This window comes from Lonchura striata, chromosome 34 (genome assembly GCF_046129695.1).
Source record: "Lonchura striata isolate bLonStr1 chromosome 34, bLonStr1.mat, whole genome shotgun sequence".
Classification (NCBI taxonomy): Eukaryota; Metazoa; Chordata; class Aves; order Passeriformes; family Estrildidae; genus Lonchura; species Lonchura striata.
Genome location: NC_134636.1, coordinates 2,683,701 through 2,703,184, shown reverse-complemented (window position 1 = coordinate 2,703,184; position 19,484 = coordinate 2,683,701). Strand labels below are relative to the sequence as shown.

Sequence of the window (19,484 nt, the reverse complement as noted above, 5' to 3'; positions counted from 1 at the left end):
ATGGGCTCCATCTTTCTGGTAAGGGCAGAAGAATTTTAGCTCATGAATTGGCAGAACTTGTTGAGAGGGCTTTAAACTAGGTCTGAAGGGGGAGGGAGATGTAGCTGGTTTGTCTGAAAGCAGGCCCAAGGGTGGTAAGCCTGAGTGAGGGGTGAAATCAGCAGCCCAGCTGAGGTGCACACAGCATGGGTCACAAACAAGAAGAGCTGGAGGCCATGGTGCAACAGCAGAGCTGTGATGGAATTGTCATCACAGAAACAGGGTGGGATGGCTCACGTGGCTGGAGTGCTGCATTAGATGGCTGCAAGCTCTTCAGGAGAGACAGGAAAGGGAGAGGAGGTGGAGCAGTGGCCCTTTATATTAGGGAGGGTTTTGTTGCTATGGGTGTTGAACCTAATGATGATGAAATTGAATGTCTATGGGTGAGAATTAGGGGGAAGGCCAACAAGGCTGACATCCTACTGGGAGTGTGTTATCGTCCACCCACCCAGGAAGAAGATGTGGAAAACTCATTCTGTAAGCAGCTAGAGAATGTTTCTGGATCATCAGCACTTGTTCTTTTGGTGATTTCAACCTGGTGGACATCTACTGGAAACTTAATAGAGCTGAAAAGAGGCAGTCCAGGAAATTTTTCGGGTTGGTGGAAGACAATTTTTTGTCACAGCAGGTGGGTGAGCCTACAAGGGGAGATCTGTGTTAGATCTGATGTTTGCAAATAGGGATTGGATGGTGAGAGATGTGGTGGTTGGAAATTCTCAATATTTGGTGAAGTCAGGAGGAGCACTAATAAGGTTTTTACATTGGATTTCCAGAGGGCAGACTTTGGCCTATTTAGGAGACTTATTCAGACAGTTCCTTGGGAAGCAGCCCTTAAAAACAGAGGAGTTCAGGAAAGGTGGGCATGTTTCAAAATAGAGATATGAAGGGCACAGGAACAGACTGTCCCTGTGTGCTGAAAGATGAGTCGACGAGGCAAACGTCTAGCCTGGATGGTGAAGGAGGTTTTGGAGGAACTCAGGAATAAAAAGAGGATGTATCATCTTTGGAAGGAGGGTCAGGTCCCTCAGGAAGTGTTTAATGGGTCTGCTAGGGCATGTAGGAAAGAAGTTAGGGAGGCCGAAGCTCAGTTTGACCTTAAAATGGCAACTTCAGTAAAGGCTAATAAAAAATGTTTTTATGAATATATTAATGGTAAAAGGAAGGGTAAGGTCAACCTTTGTTATTTATTAGATGTGGAAGGGAATTTAATAACTGCAGATGGAGAGAAGGCAGAGGTGCTTAACGCCATCTTTGCCTCAGTCTTTAGTGAGAAGACGATTTGCCTTCAGGACAACTGTCCTCCTGGGCTGGTAGATGGTGTCAGGGAGCAGAGTGGGCCACTGTTATCCAGGGGGAGGCAGTCAGAGAACTGCTGAGCTGCTTGGATGTTCATAAATGCATGGGACCAGATGGGATCCAGCCCAGGGCGATGAGGGAGCTGTCAGATGAGCTTGCCAAGCTGCTCTCCATCATTTTCCAGCAGTCCTGGCTCACTGGGGAGGTTCCAGATGACTGGAAGCTGCCCAATGTGATGCCCATTCACAGCAAGGGTGAGAAGGAGGATCCTGGTAATTACAGGCCAGTCATCCTGACCTCAGTACCCGGTAAGGTCATGGAGGAGTTTACACTGAGTGTCACCACACAGCACTTACAGGATGGCCAGGGTGTCAGACCCAGCCAGCAGGGGTTTAGGAGGGGTATGTCGTGTTTGACCAACCTGGTCTCCTTACATGACCAGGTGACCCTCCTGGTGGATGCGGGACAGGCTGTGGATGTGTCTATTTGGACTCCAGCAAGGCCTTTGGCACTGTCTCCCACAGCACACTCCTGGAAAAGCTGCAGCCCACAGCTGGGACAGGAGCACTCTGTGCTGGGCTCAGAACTGGCTGCATGGCCGGCCCAGACAGTGGTGGTGAGCGGTGCTGCATCCAGCTGGGGACAGTCACCAGTGGTGTCCCTCAGGGCTCTGCGCTGGGCCAGCTCTGTTCAAAGTTTTTATTGACCACATGGATGAGGGGATTGAGCCTTTCATTAGTAAATCTGCAGACGACACTAAGCTGGGAGCGTGTGTCCATCTGTTGGAAGGTAGGAGGGCTCTGCAGGGAGACTTGGAAGAGTTGGAGGGATGGGCAGAGTCCAATAAGATGAAGCTTAGTAAATCCAAGTGCCCATCCCTGCATTTTGGCCACACCACCCTCTGCAACATTACAGGCTGGGGATGGTGTGGCTGGTCAGTGCCCAGGCAGAAAGGGACCTGGGGGCACTGGTCGAAAGCCCGGTTGAACATGAGCCAGAAGTGTGCCCTGGTGGCCCAGAAGGCCAATGGCTCCTGGCCTGGATCAGGAATGGTTTGGCCAGCAGGAGCAGAGCAGTGATTCTTCCCCTGTACTTGCCCTGGTTGGGCAGCACCTCAAGTGCTGTGTCCAGTTCTGGGCCACCCAGTTTGGGAAGGTCATGGAGGACCTGGAGCATGTCCAGAGAAGGGCAGCAAGGTTGGTGATGTGCTTGGAACACAAGTCCTGTGAGGAACAAGTGTTGGAGCTGGGGTTGTTTAGCCCGGAGAAGAGGAGGCTCAGAGGTGACCTTACCACTCTCTACACTCCCTGAAAGGTGGTTGCAGTCAGGTGGGGGTTGGTCTCTTTCTCCTCACAGCAGCTGTCAGAACCAGAGGACACAGTCTTATGCTGTACCAAGGGAAATTTAGATTGGATATTAGGAAAAATGTTTTTTATGGAAAGGGTGATAAAGTACTGGAATTGTCTGTCCAGGGAGGTGATGGAGTCAGCATCCTTGGATATGTTTAAAAAAAGACTGGATGTGGCACTCAGTGCCATGGTTCAGCTGAAGTGGTATTAGGGCATGGGTTGGATTTGATGACCTTAAAGGTCTCTTCCAACCCAGTAATTCTGGTTTCTGTGATTATGTGACATCACAGAGCAGGCTGTGACATCACAGGATGTCTGTATGACATCACAGAGCAAGCTGTTAGGTCAGAGAGTGTGCTGTGACATTATAGGGTGGCTGTGTTACATCACTGAAGGTGTTGTGACATGACAGGATGGGTCTGTGAGGCCAAGAGGTGCTGTGTGACATGATAAGTGGGTTTTGCCATCACAGAGCAGGCTATGACATCACAGAGGAGGTTGGACATCACAGAAGAGGTTCTGATGTCACAAAGCTGTCTATGACATTTCAGGCTGGCTGTGTGTCATCACAGAATGGGATGTGAGGCTACATAGAAGACTCTGCCATCATAGAGAAGGCCTCTGTGACATCACAGAGCAGCTGTGTGATGTCACAGAGAAGGCTGAGACAATAGAGAGTGGGTTGTGCCATCACAGAGCTGACTGTGAAATCACAGCGCAGGCTGTGACATTAAAGGGAGACTGTGACATCACAGGCTGGGCTGTGACGCCACAGGGCAGATTTTGTGACATCACAGAGCAGACTGGGACCTCAAAGAGTAGGCTGTGACATCACAGAGCAGCTGTATGAAATCCCAGGTGGCCTGTTACATCTCAGAGTGGGCTGTGTGACATCGCAGGGGCTGTGTGACATCACTGGGGCTGTGTGACATCGCAAGGGCTGTGTGACTTCACAGTTGGCTGTGTGACATCACTGGGTCTGTGTGACATCACAGGGCCAGTGTGACATCCCAGGGGTCCTGTGACATTACGGGGGCTGTGTGACATCACAGGAGCTGTGTGACATCGCAGGGGCTTTGTGACATCCCAGGGGCTGTGTGACATCACTGGGGCTCTGTGACATCCCAGGGGCTGTGTGATTTCACTGAGGAGGTCACTCTGCCCCAGTTTCCCCCAGAGAAGTCCAACACTGCTCATGCATAGGGGGGTCCCCAGTCCCCCCGGGTCCCCCCGCCCCCGTCGCCGCAGCCTCCCCCAGAGGATGTTCCACGAGATCAACCCCATAGCCCGACACAGGGAGGGGGGCTGGGGCTGTGGGGGGTGGGACGGGGGGACAGGGACCCCCTGGCATTGTCCCTGTGTCCCCCAGGGCCAGAGCCTTGGCCAGGGCTCCTTCACCCTGTTACCAACGAGGGCTTGAGAGCGCTGAAAAGTCCCCGGCAAGGGAGCAGCAAAAACCAGATTTAATATTAAGCGACAGCACCACAAAGTTCCTTGGCAAGAGTCACTCTGCTCCTGACTGAACACTTGTCTTGGTTCGACAAGACAGGAGTCTGTGGAAGAGGGCAAAGCCTCCTGTGCAATGGAGAACGGCAAACCCCCCTCCCTCTGAATTACCAGGATCTTTAAATTAAAAGGCTCTCAGGCAAAGATGTGGGAATGGGAGTAACAATTCTTTACTAGGAGAAAACTAGACAACAATTTAAAAAGGCAAATGCAATCGGTACAAACAAAACCAGTGAAAAAAGTCCAGAACCTGAGGAGTCGGGGTGCCAGTAGTTCTGCTGGGACAATTGCTCCCCTTGCAATGGTTGATGAGTTGCAGCTGAAGTGGTGATCTTTAGAAGGGTACAGTTTTCCTCTGAAGATCTGGTGGCAGTGGGGCTGGTCTTCCTCTGCGCCGGGGTTGCCTCTGAGCTCCGCTGCCGTCGCCTCAGCGCGCGCCGGCTGCTTCGCTGCGAGTGCCGCCGAAAAGAGAGAGAGAGCGAGCTGCTTCTCTGGGAATCCCGCGAAGAGAGAGAGCGAGCTGCTTCTCTCGGAGTCCCGCCCAGAGAGCTGCCTCCTCTCCCCAAAAAGCTACCCCTTTAAACAACAGTAGAGTGCTTGGCTTCCCCCCTCTGGGTGGGACCCCTCACGGTGTTACATTTACCAGCCCTGCATTGAATCAGTCAATGGTGTATAAACAAACCATTGCCTCTACGGGGCAAACCATTGTCTCTGAGAGAGATAACAAAAACCTGTCCAACCGGTTTGCCTTCAACAGATGGCAAATGGAATACAAGCTTATCTTACAACCCAGGACATTATCCACCCCTTATTCTATTTCCATCTGCACACCATGAAATCTTACACCCAGTTCTCTCTTAAGACCAAGTTTCCCTGTGGTACACAGCGGGTCTCCCCATCTTTCTGCATTACCCACCAAGTGTAACCAGGTCCTTGAGCAAAGACAATCCCACGAATGGGTTGGTCTTTGCCTGAGGTGGGATTAATCCAAACAGTTTTCCCTAAAATACCTTTCATATGTACTACAGGGACCTTATCTCCATCTACTGCGTGTAAGGGTTCTGACTGAGCAGGGCCAGCTCAATTGACAGACCCTCGGGTGTTGACCATCCAGGTTGCTTTTGCCAGGTTAATTTCCCAGTTTCTAAATGTTCCCCCACCAAGTGCCTTCAGGGTAGTCTTAAGGAGTCCGTTGCACCGTTCAACTTTGCCGGCAGCATGATAGGGAATATGATATATCCATTCGATACCATGTTCTCTGGCCCAGGTGTTGATAAGGCTGTTCTTGAAATGGGTACCGTTGTCAGACTCAATTCTCTCAGGGGTGCCGTGTCTCCACAGGACTTGCTTTTCCAAGCCTAAGATGGTGTTCCGGGCAGTGGCATGAGGTACAGGGAAAGTCTCCAGCCATCCAGTGGTGGCTTCCACCATGGTCAGCACGTAGCGCTTGCCTTGGCGTGTCTGGGGCAGTGTGATGTAGTCAATCTGCCAGGCCTCCCCATACTTGTACTTGGACCACCGCCCACCATACCATAGGGGCTTCACTCTCTTGGCCTGTTTGATGGCAGCACACGTCTCACAGTCATGGATAACCTGGGAAACACTGTCCATGGTTAGATCCACCCCTCGGTCTCGTGCCCACTTGTAGGTGGCATCTCTGCCCTGATGACCTGAGGCATCATGAGCCCATCGAGCCAGGAACAACTCCCCCTTATGGTGCCAATCTAAGTCTATCTTTGACACCTCTATTTTTGCTGCCTGATCTACCTGCTCGTTGTTTCGGTGCTCCTCATTAGCCCGACTTTTGGGGACATGGGCATCTACATGACGGACTTTCACCGTCAGCTTTTCCACCCGAGAGGCAATGTCTTTCCATATATCAGCAGCCCAGATTGGCTTTCCTCTACGTTGCCAGTTGGCCTTCCTCCACCTTCCCAGCCAGCCCCACAGAGCATTGGCTACCATCCATGAATCAGTATAAAGGTAGAGCTTTGGCCACTTCTCCCTTTCAGCAATGTCCAGAGCCAGCTGAACGGCCTTGAGTTCGGCGAGTTGGCTCGATCCACCTTCTCCTTCGGTAGCTTGTGCAACTTGGCGTGTGGGGCTCCATACGGCTGCTTTCCACTTCCGGTTCATCCCTACGATGCGACAGGAACCGTCAGTGAAAAGAGCGTAGCAGGTCTCCTCTGCTGGTAGTTGGTTGTATGGTGGAGCTTCTTCAGCCCTTGCCACTTGTACCTGCTCCTCATCATCAGTGAGACCAAAGTTTTCACCTACTGGCCAGTTCGTAATTATCTCCAAAATCCCAGGGCGATTCAGGTTTCCAATACGGGCGCGTTGAGTGATGAGGGCAATCCATTTGCTCCATGTGGCGTCAGTGGCATGGTGGGTAGAGGGAACCTTTCCTTTAAACATCCACCCCAGCACCGGTAGTCGGGGTGCCAGGAGGAGTTGTGTTTCTGTGCCAATTACCTCCGAGGGCGGCTTGAACTCCTTCAAAGGCAGCCAAGATTTCCTTCTCTGTGGGAGTGTAGTTGGCTTCAGACCCTCTGTAACTTCGGCTCCAGAATCCCAGTGGTCGGCCTCGAGTCTCCCCAGGCACTTTCTGCCAAAGGCTCCAGGACAACCCATGGTTCCCGGCTGCAGAGTAGAGCACATTCTTGACCTCTGGTCCCGTTCTGACTGGGCCAAGGGCTACAGCATGAGCGATCTCCTGCTTGATCTGGGTGAAGGCTTGTTGCTGCTCAGGGCCCCAGTGGAAATCATTCTTCTTTCGGGTAACCAGATAAAGAGGGCTCACAATCTGGCTATACTCAGGAATTTGCATTCTCCAGAAACCTATGGCACCCAGGAAAGCTTGTGTTTCCTTTTTGCTGGTTGGTGGGGACATAGCTGTGATCTTGTTGATGACCTCAGTGGGAATCTGGCGCCGTCCATCTTGCCATTTCACTCCCAGGAACTGGATCTCTCGGGCAGGTCCCTTGACTTTGCTCTTCTTGATGGCAAAGCCAGCTTCTAGTAGTATCTGGATGATCCTCTCACCTTTCTCAAACACTTCTGCCGCTGTGCTCCCCCACACAATGATGTCATCAATGTATTGCAGGTGTTCTGGAGCCTCACCCTTTTCTAGTGCAGCCTGGATCAGTCCATGGCAGATGGTGGGGCTGTGTTTCCACCCCTGGGGCAGTCGGTTCCAGGTGTACTGCACGCCCCTCCAGGTGAAAGCAAACTGAGGCCTGCATTCTGCTGCCAGAGGAATGGAGAAAAACGCATTAGCAATATCAATGGTGGCATACCACTTTGCTGCCTTGGACTCCAGCTCGTACTGGAGTTCCAGCATGTCCGGCACAGCAGCGCTCAGCGGTGGAGTCACTTCATTTAAGCCACGATAGTCCACAGTCAATCTCCATTCTTTGTCAGATTTGCACACAGGCCAGATGGGGCTGTTGAAGGGTGAGTGGGTTTTGCTGACCACCCCTTGGCTCTCCAGCTCCCGAATCATTTTGTGGATGGGGATCACGGCATCTCGATCCGTCCGATACTGCCGGCGGTGCACTGTCGAGGTCGCAATTGGCACGCGTTGTTCTTCCACCCTTAGGAGTCCTACTGCAGAGGGGTTTTCTGACAGTCCAGGCAAGGTGTTCAATTGCTTAATGTCTTCTGCCTCTACAGCGGCTATTCCAAAAGCCCACCTGAGTCCCTTTGGGTCTTTGTAATATCCGTTCCGGAGGAAGTCTATGCCTAGGATACACGGAGCATCTGGGCCAGTCACTATAGGATGTTTCTTCCACTCCTTCCCAGTCAGGCTCACCTCGGCTTCCACCAGAGTCAATTGTTGTGATCCCCCTGTCACACCAGCAATGGAAACAGGCTCTGCCCCCACATGTCCCGATGGTATCAGAGTACACTGTGCACCAGTATCAACTAAAGCATCATATTTTTGTGGCTCTGATGTGCCAGGCCATCGGATCCACACTGTCCAGAAGATCCGGTTTTCCCATGCCTCTCCCTGGCTAGAGACAGGGCCCCTCTAACACTGGTTATCATTCCTTTCCTGGGCATACATACTAGAGGTCCCTTCAAGGGGGTCTGACAGATCGTACCCACAAGCTTGGTCACGGGAGGTTGAGGCTACCTTCACTTTGGTGGAACTCCCCTGGTTAGAGTTTCCCTCCTTAAGTTGACGGACCCGTGCTGCCAGGACAGAAGTGGGTTTCTCATCCCACCTCCCCATGTCTTCCCCATGGTCACGCAGGAAGAACCACAGATTAGCCCTTGGGGTGTACCCTCTCTCTCTAGCTGGGGAATGTTGGGCGCTGATTCTGGGGCCTGTGACTCTCACGGGTGCTGTATTAACCTTCCTTATCTCCCCCTCATCTCCTCTTTAAACTCCTTAATCATGGCTGAGATATGAGCCTGCATTGGGCCATTAATCATACTCTCATAATTCCTAAGTTTGTTGGCAACAGAACCTATTGTCTCCTGGTGGGCGTCAGCATTGATTGTTGCAATGAAGGTGGTGTATTGAGATGGCCCAAGATTTGCCAGACTCCACAGCATTTGTCCCGTACACCTGACCTTGTCAGGGTCATTATTGTGTCGTCCATCCCTCCCAAAGAGTACCTCCAATACTGCCACTTCCCTCAGCTGTTGGATCCCTTCCTCGAGGGTCTTCCAGCACATTCTATGATGGTGCTCTTGCATTCTCTCTCTGTGGACAAACCTCTCCCTGACACTCATTAAGAGCCGCTCCCAGAGAGAAAGGGATCCTGGTTCCCTTACAAAAACCTGATTTATACCCGAGTCCTGGGTCAAGGGTCCCAAGTTCCTTGCCTCACCACCGTCCAGCTGCATGCCTGTACCCATAAGATCCCAAACCCGGAGTAGCCAGGTAGCATAAGCCTCACGCCCTCGTCACACAATGTCTTTATGCAGATTACGAAGACTTTCGTACGTCAGGGACTCGGTGATGATAACAATCTCTGGGTCCCCTGTGGGTTGTGAGGTTCCTCCATTCCTGTCCCTATCTGCAGGGTGCTCTGCTTTCACCTTAGACTTCCTTGTTTCTACCGGGGCCACTGCTGCTGACCGTGACTGCCTTTGTGGTTCAGCTGGAACCTGGACAGTTGTAACATCTGTGGGTTCCACAGCTGTACTATTAGACTGTCCTTCCTCAAGGCAAAGGGCCAGTTTCTCACCAGCTGGGGAAATGCACTCCTTCAGCATCTCTCGTATCTCCTTAACCAGAACCCTCACCCAATCTGGGCGGTTCATTTCTGAGGTGGGCTGTGGGGCAGGGTCAGGCTCTGGAGCAGCAGCATCTCGAGTCTGTGGTGTAGGTGTGAGGGTAGTTATCCAGGTTAATCTTCCCTTATCTCTGAATGCTAAATATAACAGGACTATCAGCAACACCACCCATTGTATGGTATCATTAGCACTTAGAAAGGATCTTAACCCTTTGAGAACTGGTGGAGCAGACCCAAAAAGATGGTTAAAAGGTTGGGAGAAAGTTTGCCCAGGTGCTATTTCCTCACAGTAGGTACCGTTATTAAAGTAACCCCAAAAACATACAGTTAACGTGTGATAGCTATAAATCCATGTACCTGCCTTCCAGAGGAAATTAAAGATCCATGAATTCCTCACCCAATTAACCCAGAAGCCAAACTTGATAACAGACACCGTAGCCTTAGTTATAGGACCCATTTTTAGATAAGGGTCTGCAAATGGGAAAAGTATAGCTACGATCACGTGCCACCCAAACCAAGGTAAACTAGACCACATTGTGATGCTGAAGATGTTTTTACACACAACAAAAAACCAAATTACTTAAGAACTGTTAATCCTTTTTCCCTCTCAATGCCCTCGGGCCCCACGTTGGGCGCCAAATTCTGTCTTGGTTCGACAAGACAGGAGTCTGTGGAAGAGGGCAAAGCCTCCTGTGCAATGGAGAACGGCAAACCCCCCTCCCTCTGAATTACCAGGATCTTTAAATTAAAAGGCTCTCAGGCAAAGATGTGGGAATGGGAGTAACAATTCTTTACTAGGAGAAAACTAGACAACAATTTAAAAAGGCAAATGCAATCGGTACAAACAAAACCAGTGAAAAAAGTCCAGAACCTGAGGAGTCGGGGTGCCAGTAGTTCTGCTGGGACAATTGCTCCCCTTGCAATGGTTGATGAGTTGCAGCTGAAGTGGTGATCTTTAGAAGGGTACAGTTTTCCTCTGAAGATCTGGTGGCAGTGGGGCCGGTCTTCCTCTGCGCCGGGGTTGCCTCTGAGCTCCGCTGCCGTCGCCTCAGCGCGCGCCGGCTGCTTCGCTGCGAGTGCCGCCGAAAAGAGAGAGAGAGCGAGCTGCTTCTCTGGGAATCCCGCGAAGAGAGAGAGCAAGCTGCTTCTCTCGGAGTCCCGCCCAGAGAGCTGCCTCCTCTCCCCAAAAAGCTACCCCTTTAAACAACAATAGAGTGCTCGGCTTCCCCCCTCTGGGTGGGACCCCTCACGGTGTTACATTTACCAGCCCTGCATTGAATCAGTCAATGGTGTATAAACAAACCATTGCCTCTACGGGGCAAACCATTGTCTCTGAGAGAGATAACAAAAACCTGTCCAACCGGTTTGCCTTCAACAGATGGCAAATGGAATACAAGCTTATCTTACAACCCAGGACAACACTTCACACTTAAGGCACCCCTAGGAAACAAATCAACCACAAATCCAAACAAAATCCAGGCAATCAAACTGAAATGATCAGAGAACTGTCCCTTTATGTGGCACAGGGACACATAGAACAGTGAGGGCAAGGATAAAAGGAATATGGGCCAAAAGCTGAACAGAGCTCGAATTTAACAGGACTTAACTTATACCTTAACCTTAACTTCTACCTTCAACTTCAAAATTTAGCAAAAGAACAGATATTAACAGTATTTAACATAACTTATAACCTATGACTTTTCAATTTAACAGAGGAATATCGTTTAACAGGATTTAGCTCAGCTTATAACTTATAGCAAAAAACAACTCTTAGCAGCATTTAACTTAGCTTAGGCTGCATCACTTGACCTCACTTACAGGCCTGACAGGCTCAGCTATCCAGGGCACTCAGAGCCCTCAGAGAGCAGCATTTCTGCCACATTCCCCAGCACAGGCACTCCTGTGTGCACACAGACACAGAGAGTCAGTGCAAGGCACCTGTGAGAAATTCCCCTAAGGGCGGGGAAATGCTCCTTGAGGATGCTTTGGCATCTCCCCAGCAGGGAAGGGTTGAGCCTGGAGGAGTGGGGGGATCGGCCCAGGCTCCCTCGTTGTTTCGGGATCCCCGAATTCAGCAAACGGGAGAGTTCCCGGCTCGGAGAGGCCCCACTCAGAGGGAGTCGCTGGCCCAGGAGAGTTCCAAGGGCTCCTTTTGGAGCGCTGTTTGTAGGGCCCCTAGAGAGGGGCTGCAGTCCCAGCCATGTTTCATCCTGGCCACACTTGGCATCAGCAGCTTTCTTTGGCAGGGTGAGAACAGGGATGTTGTGCCACTGAGGGGACACAAACAGTTCCAGGGCTGCTCCTAAAGTAACCAGGAGCTGGCTGGGCAGCAGCAGTGCCTGGAGCAGACAGTGTTTGTGATGAGCTCCAGAGGAGCTGAGCCCAGGGGCTGCTGGCCAAGACCGAGGCCCAGTGAGCATTTCTCAGCTGGCAGGGCAGCCTGAGAAGGGGAGGAGGGAATGCACCAGCACAGGAACCATGGAAACAAGGAGCCATTGTGACACTGTGGGGCCTGTGAGACCAAGGGGCCATTGTGACACTGTGAGGCACCATGGAACAATGGACACCATTGTGACACTTGGGGGACAGATTGGATCATGGAGACCATTGGGATACTATGATACCCAATGGAATCAGCAAAGCATTGTGACACTGTGAGGCTACATGGAACCAGTGAGACCATTGTGACCCTGGGGTCCCCACAGAACCAAGAGGACCATTGTGACACTGTGGGGCCTTGTGTCATCAGTGGTCCATTGTGACACTGTGGAGCCAAAGGAGACCATTGTGACACTGCAAACCCCCATGGTCCAAAGGTCCATTGTGACATTGTGGGCCTCATGGATCAGAGGACTCACATGTCATTGTGGGGCCTGGGGAACCATGGAGACCATTGGGACACTCCATGGCCTCATGGAATCATTGGAACCATTGAGAAACTAGGAGGTCTCATGGAACCCAGGGGCTATTGTGGCACTGTGGGACCCCATGCAACCAAAGGAACACAGAACAGGTCTGGCTGGTTTGGCCTCCCGTGGACTGCCTGACTGGTCCAGCTGACCTTGGCATGTTAAAGGTCTCTTCTCTGCTACTGGGGCTCACTGGGACAGGAAACACTGGGGCTCCCTGCTTTCCTTTCAGTGGAAAAGAACTCTCCTTCTCCTCCAAGTGCCCATGGCCAGAACTGGGATTTTACGTCCAAATGTCCTTTTATCCAGGGATTGTTCCCATAGGAATATTGCCAGGACAAGTCTGGTTGGAAGTGGTTTCATGAGGGTCACCTCTCATCTGTGCCCAAAACACTGGGGAAGGCTCCATGCTTTCCTTCCTATGGGAAAGAATTGTCCTGTTGTGTGTTTTTCTTTAGTTTGATATTTGTTCTGTGTATGTTCAACCCCCAACCCCTAATCTCCTCCCTTCCCCAGTTTTCAATCTTCCCAAGCTCTTCCCTACCCCCCTCCTCTCCAAGTTGTCAATCCTCCCTTTCCCTGCCCCTTTCCCCAGAACATTCCCTGTCACTCCTCGTAGCCTCCTCCCCTGCTTCCAGAGCATTCCCTGTCTATTTAGTGAGGCTCAACACCCTTTTGGTTACTTTGTGTTACTCCTCTCCCCTGTTTCCCCTGATAGGTTTGTGCTATGTTAGTCCCTCCTTAGACTCTTCCCCAGGCGTACCCTCAGTGGTTGCTGTTCCTATACCCCGCCTCTTGAGTTCTGGTATAAAACCTTTGTTCGCCCTCCCCAGAGGGTCTTGGGGCTCACTGAATGAAACCATCCTGTTCACCCCCAAGTCCCGTGTTGCCTCCCCACGCCAAGTGGGACTGCAGAGCTTCACAGGGGGAGCAGCCGCCCGTTCTCTTCCCTCTCACCCCCCAGCACTCCACTGCTCGGGGTATCGCGGCAAGAGAGGCTGCCCGCATTGCAACACTGTCCTGCTTCTCCAGGTGCCCATGGCCAAAATTTGGATTCTGTCTCCAAAATTCCCTATATCCAGAGGCTGCCTGCAGACAATCTGCCATTCCTGACAAGTCTGGCTGACCTTGGCCTTGTGAGGCTCTCATCTGCCTTCCAAACACTGGGGCTCTGTGCTTTGCTTCCTATGGAACAGAACTCTTCTTATCCAGGTGCCTACGTCCAGAATTGGGATTACACCTCCAACATTGCCTGGTGTGAAAGACTGGAGGAGATTGTTGGCTGGAAACCTTTTGTGTGTGGGGGAGGAAGGGGCAGGTCCAGCCTTGCCCTGCCCTGGAGCCCCAGCACTGCCCTGCCCTGGAACCCCAATCCCCCCAGAGCCTCTATCCCAGCCCAGCAGTGTCTGCCAGTCCCTAGCACAGCATAGGCAATGCTCCACAGCCACCTCTGGAGCTCCCAGCCCAGCTCCTGAGTGACCAAATGACCCCAAGTCCTCCCTGGGGCTGGGGCAGCAGAACTCAGAGGCACCAGCAGCTCCAGCTGGGAAATGGAGTGTGGGATGGGGCTGTGAAAGCCCTGCCTGGACTGTGCCAAGCAGGACACACAAGCCCTGACCCTCATCCCCCAAGCAACTCTCTCAAGGAGACATTTAAAAGGAATTACAATAATTTGTGTACTCTGAGTTAGATTCACTGGAGAAATAGTGCCCCAAAGCTCATTAACATTCAGAATGCTTGAACAAGCCAAGCCTCTGGGAATAATTTGATTTAAGTTTTTAAATCTTTTGTGATTAATTAGGCAGGCTTTAGTAGTGTATTCAAAGTGAATGCTTTATTTTTATAAAGACACAGAAAAGATTTGTTAGGTCCTGTTTCATCTTTTTATTCCACATAAATGAATATGTGCAATCTCCACTTGACACTGAATTCAAGTACCTCCTCATGCAGTTGAAATAGATATGAAAATCAAGACCCTTGATGGCTGACAATCCATCAGACTCTGTCCCTACCCCCACCCCACCATTTCCCCCATCCAAGCCCTGGCACTCAGAGCAGCCTTGTGCAAATCTGAGCTCCCTCCAGCCCAGGCTGCACCTGCAGGTTTCAGCTCCTTGGCTCCAACCCCCACCTGCTTTCCTTGGAGTAAGAGCTGCCTGAGACACAGAGGGATGTTCAATTCTTGTCAGCCAACAAAGCCAAGGGAAGGCACAGCTCCATCAAATGCAGAAGTCATTCCTCTGCTGGCTATTAAATCCACTTTGCACAGTAGTCAGTCTCAGAGCAATGGAAAACGCTTTCTGTGCCCAGCACAGATCCCAAGGTCCCCCCAAACCCTCCCTGCCCCAATTCTGCCCAAATTTGCTCTTTCCACACACGAGTCACGTGCTGAATTCAGAAGCTCCCTCCATGCCCAGAGGGGGGAAAAGAGAGAAAGTGGATGAAGAGCTCTCCTGTGCAGAGCCAAGGTCCCAAGTGCCCCTGCAGTGGAAACCACAACTCATCAGGTTTGTGTCCTTTGGGCTCAGGGATGGTGACACTCAGAGGCACAGAAAGGTTTCTTGCCAACAAACAGGAGTTGAACATTTGAACAATTTAGTAACCATCACAGACTTTCCTTTTTCTTGGAACTGTTTAAACCTGCTCTGGACTGAATACCCAGAAAAACACCAGCAGCTCACACCTGTGGCCCACTGAGGTCTGGGAAGCTGCATTCCAGTGCCAGAGAGACTGAGAAGAGACCGAGTGAGCCAACTACAACCCACAAAAAGGACTTTCTGAATTGCCATCTCTTCAGAACTCTGAGGGGGTTTATTTCATATTATTCATGCTTGTGAACACTATACTTGTTAAATAAACTGATTTTTTCCACTTTTCTCCAGGGAAGTCTTCTCCTGAAATAGTAGGGAGAGGGGCCGCTTGAACTTGATTTGTAGACGGACTCCTTTTGGAGGTTTCCTCACAAAATTTGCCCTAAACCAGGACAAACAGTCACAGTTGTGCCACTTCACCAGTGGCACAACTCCCCAGCCCCCCAGGAAAAGAAAGGACATGTAAAGTTCTCCAAACATTTGGCCTGCTTTGCTGCAAAAGTCGCGCTGCACACACAGTGCACTGTGGAAAGCCAAGAGAAGCTGCAGCAGGTGGCAAATTTTGGGATAGATGCTCGACCTTGTTCTCCATGAGAGGTTCTTGACAAGAGCAGACAGGAGAAGATTCCTGGAGAAGTGGAGCAGCTTTGCAGAAGTGCAATGAAAATGAAAGAAAGTATCTAAGATGTTTTCCTCTTTATTTCTATGCTTTCCTTTGCCATGTTGCACGACTTCTCCATGCCATGAATTCCAAATGGATCTCACCTCTAAGATGGGTCACTTAGAAAGTTATAAACACTGTAAAATACCATGAGCTACACGCAGTTTTCCTTCCCCTGTTTTTACTGGAAAGCAACGCTGCAGACACAGGTGCAGTGCTTGGGTCAGGTAGGAATCCTACAGCACGGGAATGTGCCCCAAGGGTGTTTGAGCCTCAGCAAGGACAATTCACAGCAGCGACACAGCAGAGGGGATTCCTCTGCCAGTGTGCAGGAGTCAGGACTCTGGATCTGGGCTCCACACTGCAAAGTTCCCGTGTCTGGACAGACGAAGGGGCTGTCCCCGGGGCGCGCGGGGCTCGGCCGTGGGGCTCGTGGGGCGAGCGGGGAACGGACACGCGGACAAACGGCCTCGGTGCTTCAGTTGCAGAGGCAGCAGCGGCGGCGGCGGCAGCAGCGGCGGCAGCAGCGGCAGCAGCAAAAGCAGTTTTTCTCTTCTTTCTCTTCTCCCTCCCCCGCTGTCGGACACCTTCCCCTCGGTGTCCTTCCCCGGTGTCCCTCTCCTCTCCCCGCCTCCTTCTCCCCATGCCGGGCCGGGCCATGCCCCCGGCCCGCCCCCGGCCCCGGGCGGGGCTGCCCCGTCCCCGGCCCCGCCCGCCCCGCCGCGGTCTCGCCTCCGCCCGGCTCTGGCCGTGCTGGCGGTGGCGCTGCCGGGCGGGCATCAGTGCCTGGGGCTGGGCCGGCATCGCCGCCCTTTGGCTCCGCCTGGCCCGAGCCCGGCCCCGGCCCCGCCGCAGGGTCCGGCCCCGGCGCCGGCGCCTCCCGGGCCCCGCGGAGGACACACGCGGCACGGCCGCTCCCGCCGCCCCCGCTGCGGCTTCCCCGGCCCGAGCTCCGCCGCTCGGCAGCGCGGCCGCCGGCCCCGAGCCTCCCGTGTCCCGTTGCCGAGACCGAAGGCCTGGGGATGGCCGGCCCGAGGCGCTCGGGGGGCGCTCGGGGGCCGCTGCTGGCCCCGGGCCGAGCGCTGACAGCCGCGTCCCGCCCGCAGGGAAGGCGCAGGAGGCCCTGCAGGAGCGGTACCGAGTGGGTTCGCTGCTGGGGCGCGGCGGTTTCGGCAGAGTGTTCGCAGCCACGCGGCTCTCGGACGGCGCCCCGGTGAGCGGCGGGGCCGGCGGCGGGCATGGAGGAGGAGGAGGAGGAGGAGGAGGAGGAGGAGGAGGAAAAGAAGGAGGAGGAATGGGGAGAGGAGGAGGAGAATGGAGAAGGAAGAGAAGGAGGAGGAGGATGGAGAAGGAAGAGAAGGAGAAGGAGGAGGAGGAAGGAGGGAGGAGGAAGGAGGGAGGAGGAGGAGGAGGAAGGAGGGACAGGAGGAGGAGGATAGGGAAGGAAGAGAAGGAGGAGGAAGGAGGAGGCGGAGGAGAAGGAAGCAGGAGGATGGGGCTCGGCAGGGCGGGCGGCGAGCTCAGCCCGCTGCTGCCTTTGGCTTGCAGGTGGCCATCAAAAGGGTGCCACGGAACCGCGTCCGGCGCTGGGGCGAGCTGGTGAGTGAGCGGGGCCAGCGGGAAGAGCCGGGCCGTGCCGGGCGGGGATGAGGCGAGCCCCGGCATGGGGGAAGCCACCAGGACGCCTCGATGGGGAGCGGGCGTGGGGCCAGCGCAGGGCGCAGAGCATCCCGGGCTGGCTGAGGGGTTCCCCTGCCCTGGCACGACATCAGTCCCACTGGTGGCACCGTGGTCCTCCCGCAGCCCGACGGCACCAGCGCACCCCTGGAGATCGTCCTGCTGGACAAGGTGTCCACCGGCTTCCCTGGTGTGGTCCAGCTGCTGGAGTGGTTTGAGCTCCCCAACAGCATCGTGATGGTGCTGGAGCGGCCGGAGCGGTCTCAGGACCTCCTGCATTTCATTCGGGCACGGAGGTTCCTGTCTGAAGAGGTGGCACGGGAGCTGTTCCGCCAGGTGCTGGAGGCCGTGCGGCACTGCACCAGCCGCGGGGTCCTGCACCGTGACATCAAACCAGAGAACATCCTGGTTGACCTGGCCACTGGCCAGGCAAAATTGATCGACTTTGGCTGTGGCACCTACCTGCAGGACACAGCCTACACTGACTTTGCAGGTGAGCCCGGGCAGGGGTGTGCTCCCGGTCCCACCATCTCATGGGCCAACATCTCACAGGCCAAGCTGGGTGTGGCAGCGAGGATTCTCCCTTTTGCTGCCAGTCAGGGTACTGAGTCTTTACCTGAGCTGCTTTTGAGCGGGGCTGGGTGGGGAGGCATCTTCCAGCCCTGCTGGCGGCCTTTGCCCACCACTCTGCCTGGGGCTGGGGTTGGAGCAGCAGCAGCCAGACTGACAAAAGCACCCGTGGGTGGGGGTAGCAGAGGAGGGGGCCAGGACCAGTGCACCAGCCAGTTTGGTGTGCAGGCGAGAGGAAGGGCTTGAACTGCTCCATTCACCTTGTTTTCATAATATTTTATGAAAACATAAAATATTGTCTTCATAATATTTTTGGGGCACTGCAGGCAGGGAGGATAAGGACCTGTTTTTTCCCCCAGCCCTGAATGGGTTTTTGCTTTACATGTCATGGTCAGGCCTTGCTGGGGCTTCTGCTGCCCTCTTCCAACATCAGTGGCTTCTTGTCCAGCCCTGAGTTTGTACACAAGTCCCAGGTGCTGGCGAGAGTGCAGCAGTCACCCTGTGTGTCACTGGGGCAGCCCCTGCATGCCCAGGGATGCTGGGGCCAGGCTCTGGAAGCAGCAGCATCCCCCTGATGAACTCCATCTGTATTCCACAGGAACACTGTCATACAGCCCCCCGGAATGGAACCGCTTGGGCTGGTACCATGGCGAGGCAGCAACGATCTGGTCCCTGGGCATCCTGCTGCACCAGATGGTCTGCGGGCAGCACCCTTTCAGGAGGGGCCGGAAGATCAGCTGGGACCATCAGCTCTCGCTGCCACAGCGGCTCTCTCCAGGTGGATCCTCATCTCTGGCCACGGGGGAATACCAGTGCTGGGAGACAGCAGCGGGCTCGTGAGCATCTCGCTCTGGCAGCCGCTGAGGAGGTGGCACATGTCCTGCTCTCCTGCTCTCCTCCACAACAGGGAATTGGTGGGAAAGTTTAGGCCCAGCTGGGAGCACAAAAGCAGCATGGCCTGGGCATGGGAAGAGTGGGGCAAAGCAGACAGGAGCCTTCTCTAGCTGACTGGTGGTTTCTGGTTTCTCTGCCCAGAGTGCCAAGAACTTATCAGGTGGTGTTTATCCATGCACTTCTTGGACAGACCTTCCTTAGAAGACCTGTTCTGTGAACCTTGGATACAGGATAGTCACCTGTCATAGATGAAGGGAGAGAGCCTCATGCACACTTTGCTGCAGGGCCCTGGTAAGTTACAGCTCCACACATGCCCTGGCAATCAGAATCAAGGAAACCCAGACTTTTTTCCTTGCCTATATCAATGCACTGGGGTTGTTGGGTGGGAACACGCAGCCCTTGTGCTGGAGCTGAGCTGCTCTGCCCAGCACTGGTGGCTGCCATCCAAGGTGGTTTTGCTTGTCCCAGTTGCCTGACAGCTGGGGCCCTGGGCAGAGCCCTGACAGCCTGGTCTGACCCCCAGGGAAGGAGAAGGAGCCCCTGGAGAAGCTGTACCAGGTGGGGCTGCTGGAGACAGCGAGGACGACATCAAGGATGATAACCTCTTCCTCAACTTGGACACTGGCAGCTGAAGATGATGAACTTTTGGCACCTTCTCCAAAGCCAGGCTCCACAGCGAATTTGCAGATGAGTCCACAGCCGGGGAAATGCTCCCAGATTTGGGCATTGCTCAGACTGGCTGGGAA

At 53.6% G+C, this 19,484-nt stretch overlaps 1 protein-coding gene across 1 annotated transcript; it reads left to right on the top strand.

The window, feature by feature from the left end:
* Positions 1–1,468: 1,468 nt before the first annotated feature.
* Positions 1,469–18,986, top strand: LOC144247815 (serine/threonine-protein kinase pim-1-like). Its single transcript, XM_077789471.1, has 7 exons — positions 1,469–1,643; positions 13,558–13,642; positions 16,381–16,810; positions 17,146–17,196; positions 17,401–17,767; positions 18,443–18,622; positions 18,880–18,986. The coding sequence occupies exons 1-7, from the start codon at positions 1,469–1,471 to the stop codon at positions 18,984–18,986; spliced, it is 1,395 nt and encodes a 464-aa protein (XP_077645597.1).
* Positions 18,987–19,484: the final 498 nt, after the last annotated feature.